Source organism: Humulus lupulus, chromosome 3, assembly GCF_963169125.1.
Source record: "Humulus lupulus chromosome 3, drHumLupu1.1, whole genome shotgun sequence".
NCBI lineage: Eukaryota > Viridiplantae > Streptophyta > Magnoliopsida > Rosales > Cannabaceae > Humulus > Humulus lupulus.
This window is the reverse complement of record NC_084795.1, coordinates 3820029-3827013: the sequence shown is the minus strand read 5'-3', so window position 1 is coordinate 3827013 and position 6985 is coordinate 3820029. Positions and strand designations below refer to the sequence as shown.

At 33.5% G+C, this 6985-nt stretch overlaps 1 protein-coding gene across 1 annotated transcript; it reads right to left on the bottom strand.

The window, feature by feature from the left end:
* Nucleotides 1-503: 503 nt before the first annotated feature.
* LOC133821805 (kelch repeat-containing protein At3g27220-like) lies at nt 504-6410 on the bottom strand. The gene is made up of 7 exons (XM_062253952.1): nt 5984-6410; nt 5153-5341; nt 4190-4419; nt 2727-2897; nt 2075-2180; nt 1316-1522; nt 504-912 (listed from the first exon to the last, which is right to left on the bottom strand). Exons 1-7 carry the CDS (start codon nt 6188-6190, stop codon nt 742-744), a joined length of 1281 nt encoding a protein of 426 aa, XP_062109936.1. The 5' UTR covers nt 6191-6410; the 3' UTR covers nt 504-741.
* Nucleotides 6411-6985: the final 575 nt, after the last annotated feature.

Below are 6985 nucleotides of genomic sequence, written 5' to 3'. Positions count from 1 at the left end.
ATAATTGATAAACATATCAAATTCAATATATAAACATTGATATTGATAAACAAAAATAACATAAATGTATAGCTACATGTATATATAATTTTGGAAATATACAAAATTATTTTACAAATCTAAATTAATAATTAATTTTATCATAAATTTTTATTATGTATAAGATAACATATAATATTTATTATTACTGTGTAGAGACATATTTTCTAAAGACTAAACTAAGAAATAATATAACTTATTACAATATGAAGTTTATTCATATTTATAAGTGAATGTGAGTTATTCCAATAGAGAGTAATACTTTATGGATGTTTTATTGTAATTATAATAATAATAAAAGCTCAAGGAATTAATTGCCAACATTTGGAGATTTAATGGCCTTTCTAAAAGTTATTAAGATTTGAGAATTTTGGGCTCAAATTAAAGATAATAAATGAACAAGGAGATTATTTCAACACGTATGTCAATATCATCTAATGTCTTAAAGAATGTAGTCTTAATAGTAAGTAAACCCCAGTGTACATATATATATATATATCATTATACATTCAGCAATACAAATATATGACTAAGCTATTTAACTAGGAGATATTTGCTCCACTCTCAATTGAATTCCTACTCAGAAAAGAATATAAATGTAAAGAAAAATTACCAGAGGCTCTTTTGACTTGGCTGCCTCTCAAAGAAGAAAGTTAAATGTGCATAACACCATCCCTCCCTGCCAAAAAATTATTGGAAAAATCATGAGTTCAATTTTAATTTGGTTCTCCAAACTTCTCCAATCACCTTCCTCGGGGCTGGATCGTCCGGTCCCTTGTCTCGCTGTCCGGATGTGAAATACAACCAGCCATCCCAGAATCCAACGAGCGTGGTTTTTACTCGGAATGGAAGTTTTCCAATCACTGACCACTCCTGTAATAAACACAAAATGTTCACCCCAACAATATAAGAAATTAGCATCCTCATAAAAGAAAAGGATTACACATCAAATAGCTTCACATAGAATCATTGAATCCAAATTGTTACTAACAAGGGTTATGTTCATGACCAACTAACTCCAAACTGGTCCCATTCCAAACATAATAAATCAACTGTTTCAGATGTTGTATTTTAAAATAGTCCACCATGAAAAGAAGATGAATCTAAAAAGTTACAAACATGGACAGGGCACTGCCAAGCAAAATTCATAGAATTTCATTCACATGTGTGGATAACCAGAAAGCATAGGAAGCTGCAGACGCTGGAACGATTACACGGTGACAACTTATGCATCTGTGAAATGCTTAAATAAAATTATAAAAGGAGAGAGTATTACCAGCTTATTCAAGTTGAATTGGAAAATTTCTCCAACCAAAACCATCTTTTTGGTTACAGGATGCTTATCAGTTGTGCCTCCAACAAGTACAATAGAATTGTTTACAATAACCCAAGCAAATTCAATATGGGAATCTGGTTTGGGCATTGGAGGTAGCTCTTTCCACTTCATCCCATCATCAAGCATATAAACATCACTATATACAACCTGCAGTAACAATTCAGTAAATAATTGAATTAAAATTTCAGATTCTCTTCCATTATAAGAAAATAAGAATTATATTCATTGCAACAGTTAAAAAGAAAAATAAATGTATCTTATGAAAAACACTATTATAATAGCACCCCTGCTCTTTATTGCTCCTTGATCTCTTGGTAAACCTAATCTATCTCTTTTCTTCATATATTTGTATGTCAACTAAGTCGATGTACTCATAAATATTTTAAAAAAGGATCAAACAATTTTTTTTTTTTTTTAAAAGAAGCATGCAATAATCTAAAATGCATTCTTATGTGCATATAGTTTCGTTGAAGACTTCATTGAGAATTCATAGTGTTAAAAAACATGAGCCTTTTTTTAACCTGTGTGCATGTGTGTTGTTTTTGTGGCAAAATCATTAAGCTGGGAAACATATGCCTTCCCAGGTAAATATGTAATTTGGCAAAAAAGAAAGTCAATGACCAACCATCGACATTATACATGAACTAGGAAATTGGCAATACTTAGTTACACGGATGAAAAGTACACAAACTTCCTCACCTCATTCCTTCGAGAACACTTGAAAATAGGTGAACCGGGTTTTGCCATGAAGTCACCTTCCTGACCACCAATTACATAAAGTCGATCATCAACCACAACGCAAGCCCTACAAGAAAATTACAAGTTAGATGGCATTTATTTACTTGATGTAATTAGAAAGTGCTTAGTTTTTCTACCAAAGTGTCATCACAATGACTTGCGTAGCTTAAGACTTTTGGTTTAGGTGGTCAAATGACGGCAATAAAGAACAACAAAATGCCACCAGACAGTTATAACACTAGATATCATACGGCCTATGTTCTTAGACAATGATACCCCTACAATGATCTCCACAATAGCATATCTCTTTTATCTCACTCTCTAACACTTTGAGATTCCTGACAAAACCTTTCAAAATAAGAGCCAAGAGATTACAAGGAGAGAATATTCACTTTTTGAGAAAGAACTGAAGAACAAAACTTTGTGATGAAAATAGTTTGAATTTGAAGAAACGCAACTAGGTCCTACTATATCAACATAAATAAATCAATTATGCATTATGAACAGCTGTTTAGTTCTTGATTGCCGTAAGGAAACCATTTTCAAAAGAATTTTCATCTTTTACATAATTAGGTTTGCATATTTGAAAGGAATACTTTGCATTTGCACAAACCTATGAGGTCCTCCACGAGGAATAGGTATCTCAGCCCTCCATTCCGTTTCTAATGCTTTTCCATCCTTCACAGCAAGACTCCAATGCTCCAGTCCAGGAGTATGTCGGTTCTCCTTGCTACCTCCCATCACATGGAGTCTACCTCTCCATAGTTGAGTTGCAGGTGCATACCTGAAAAGTAAACAGTATAAACCATTCAGATTTAGGGTGAGCTTAGCAGGTTTCCAATCAGTTATTTGTGACTAGATACTTGCAGCCACTAATTAAACTCCAATACCATTTAATACCCAGAACACGAAATCAACATAAATACAAAGGGAGTGACACAGAAATCCATATGATTCTTGTTAAATACTTTAGTTCCTATCTTGACCAATTTTCAACAAAATGCATTCACTACCATTTCCTTAATCAAGAAACTCAACAAAAGCAAAAAACTGCACGAATATAAGTTTACATCAAGAGCATTAACCCCAAAAATAATGAAGAAGTAGAAGCTAGCTTATCATCCAAGGCTAGAACTAAATGCAACTCTTAGCATGAACTGAAAGCAAAAATATGGTTTATATAAGTCGTGATACTTGTCCTCTCACTTAATCCAACCAAATCATTACGTAGATCCCCAAAATTCAAACTTATGAGAGCGAACCATGATCCAACCAAACACCTGTGAGTGAAAATCTTTAATGACTTGTGTTCAGACAATCTATTTTACCTTGTTTAATATCATGTAAATGTAATGTTACAGGTTTGAAGCAGTAATCTGCAAGAATGGTCAAACCATCTGACTTTACAATGTTTATACCATGAACTTTTTTATTATATCACTAATCTTGAAGAATTAGTACATCATCATAGAAGTCAATTTTTTCCTCGACATACAATGACAGTAAACGAAGGATCTGGACTGTGAAACCAGGTAATACCAGTAAAAGAATCTTTTCACTTATTAAATATATTTGTAACCACGTGTTGAGTTTAGATGATCAACTTCATTTTCTTCTTGATAAGTTCACTGTCAACCCCTCTTGAGCTAACATATACCCAAAATTTTTGACTATAGAAGCGATAAACCTAGAAGTCCTAAAGCCACGATTTTCCGATAGCCATTTGAACTAAAAATCTTGATATATAATCTAAAGAATCAATATTAACTGCGAAAAACTCCTCGACTATCAACTTAAGAATGGCACAAAATCAAGACTAAAAACAATTACAGAAAAGATGTTCAATACAGTGCAACATCTTAACATGACATAAAACACAAGAGACTGTAAGAATAATGATGCCCAACGGAAGCTTAACAAGTGCTGCACAACTTTTATTTTAGTGCAGAGGTTTGGCTGAGGGGAGGAGGAGAGGTGTGAACTGAGAGCCAACAATCAGCTTTAGCATTAGAAAATGAATACATGTCCCAATAGCAGTGCACAACTTGTCAATGTACTCTTGATAAAAATACATACCTAGGAACTGGTAAAGGTGGCATGTCGTGCCACTTCTTTGTCTTGGTATCGAGCACAAATGTATGAGCTGTGGGCCCTCTGCATTGTGGTCCATATTGTCCTGTCACAACATAAATGTATCTCCCATCTGTTACCATTCCTAGATGCGAATGTGCCATCTCTTTTGGCATATCAAATCTTCCTCCCCATGTGTTGTCAGTAAAATTGTAAATATCCACATGAGAATGCACCTGTATATTGTCAACAAAAGAAAAAGTTGAGAAGATTAGGGTCCATGACTCTTTATTATGAGATAACAAGATAATCTTTTCCATAATAAGCATTTACAAGCAAACAGCAACAGATATCTTCCAGTTCAACGTATGTAAATTCTAATCTAACAACTGTAGTATCAGCTGGCAATTGCAACCCCAGTAGGGGTCCTTGTTCATTGTTATAAATTGTAATCGTTCATACGGAAGTTAAAAAAGAACCATCACTATTAAAATAATATACATGACTCAAGTGCATATATCCACATGTACCATCACTCACACTTACAACTACACATGAATATGTGTGTGCATGAGCAACCATGAAGAAAGAAGCATTGTAGCACAACTACATTGTTCTATCATAACTCTGTGAAACAATCAAATTGTGACTCTAATCATGAAAATGTAATAATCTGTATAGTAGAACCATTAATTTCAAATGTCAGTATCCATTTGTTAAATTTTCAGACCTTTCCTACACTTGAATTGAATCAACTAGCAGATATAGCTGATTGTGAGAAAAAAATTTGTTGGTCTATGTGTTTTCTAGACCAACAAGATAGTAAAAATGTACAACAGATAAATCAGCAATTTATTCAAAAAGAAAACATCATAGACTAAGTAAAACAATCAACACAGATATCTAGCTTTTGTAGACGGAAGAGGAACGTTTAAGTTAACAATTCAAGGAGCAAGACAAGGTTCTTACATAATCGATGGTTCCATATCCAGCAAACACAAAAAGAAGATTTTTTATTTGTATTGCAGCCCCATCAAGACGAGGCACAGGAGCAGGAGCCATCTTTTCCCATTGTAATTCTGGTGCAGGCAGATCCGCAAAAGTTGCTGAAAGAATTCTCCCAGAAATAGTTTCATTCTTATATCTGATAGTTTTTTCCTGTAAGCAACAGGAATCAGTCATTACTTTATGAGAAATAAAATAAGGACCCAACCATAGATTCCTAAGACACCAATGGCAAGTAAACTAACAAACAATGCATTGGTTTCATAATTCAAAATCTAACTGAAGAGCATAAGGTTCAAGCATAGGGCCATTAATCTTTATATAGAGCCAACCACAATCCAGTGTTTGATAATGTAGTTCAAAATCTCCTTATTTTTTCTCATTTTGTCAACATTCTGTCACCAAACAACTATTCAATCAGGATCCATCTCTAACTAATTTTCCAATACGATCAATTGAAATGACTGCATTAGGTTGAGATTAACGTTAGATCCAAACATAATATTCTAAATAAAATCACTACTGCATCTACTCCCCCGACTTAGTCCATTATAACAAAAATATAATAAAATCCTGATGGTCCAAGATACAAAAATCTCCATCCTTAAACTCAATCCAATTAGAACTCCCAACTAAGCTTAAACCATACCCAGTGAATTATCCAACCAATTCACAAAATCCCCATTTCCCTTAATCTTTTCCACATTTTCTCTCAAACCAAACAAGACCCAGTTGAGAATTGAACTCAAACAACCAAAAGTAAGAGCAATGAGAGTCAAGAAAACAGCTTTCTACCTTTGCGAGCGTATCTCGTTGGGACGTCTTCGAGGGCAATACTAAGGTGGTTTGGGATTTATCCTGAGAAGACCATTGGGAGAGATTGGAATATGAAAAGCGAGGAGAAGAAGCCCAGAAGATGTCAGCAACGAGAGCGATGCCCAAAAGACCTGTGCATATGAGCAATAACCTCGCCGATGTGTGCTTTCCGGTGGCCCTAACCATCTCATATATAGATGTGAATTTCTGTACTATATATTCATATATTTATGTGAATATATGAATGTTTTGTGGTGAAAATGAAGAAAGGATCCAAATGTTCTTTTACAGTCTTCTGATTATACAATTGTGTCGTAGTGTGGATTGTGGAACAGCTGAGCTGAATCGTGTTCTGTTCTCGGCACCGACTTCATGATTCTATCCCCGAAGACCTTTTAAATTAAGAAAAAATATTTTTTCTTTTTGCCCCAAATACGAAAAAAATTGTTTGGATATCAATTAAAAAAAATTAGTGGAATTCTTTTATAGGTGCTTCGTTTTAAGTTTTACTGATAGGCTATCAGTATTCTCGACCCGTAATTAGTTTTTGGTGCGATTTTTATTTATGATCATATATATTATACCTATTTAGAGCATTTACAAATTTTCAGAAAATTCTGAATAGTTTACAGTACTGAAATCTAAGTTCAAATATGTTGTTACACGGGTGACTAAATTTTTTTATGCGCGTGGAAAGTAACATGTTTGAACCTAGTTTTCGGTACTGTAAACTATTAGGAATTTTTTGAAAATTTGCAGATGCTCTAAATAGCTACAATATACATGGTCATAAAAAAAAATCACGTCACAAACTGTTCATGAGTCGATAAACACTAAGAGTCCTATTGATAGGGCTTAAAGTGAAGCTCCTATAAAAAAATTATCCTAAAAAAATATACATATAAATAAATTAGGAATAATAAAATTATTCTAATTTATAAAATAACTTCTAAAAAAATCTTTTAAAAAAAACTACAAATC

Coding starts and splice junctions, on each gene's coding strand:
- LOC133821805 (XM_062253952.1), bottom strand. CDS start 6,190: ATGGTTAGGGCCACCGGAAAGCACACATCGGCGAGGTTATTGCTCATA. Junction 5,342..5,983: donor AACGAGATACGCTCGCAAAG/GTAGAAAGCTGT, acceptor TGTTGCTTACAG/GAAAAAACTATCAGATATAA. Junction 4,420..5,152: donor GATATGGAACCATCGATTAT/GTAAGAACCTTG, acceptor GACAATATACAG/GTGCATTCTCATGTGGATAT.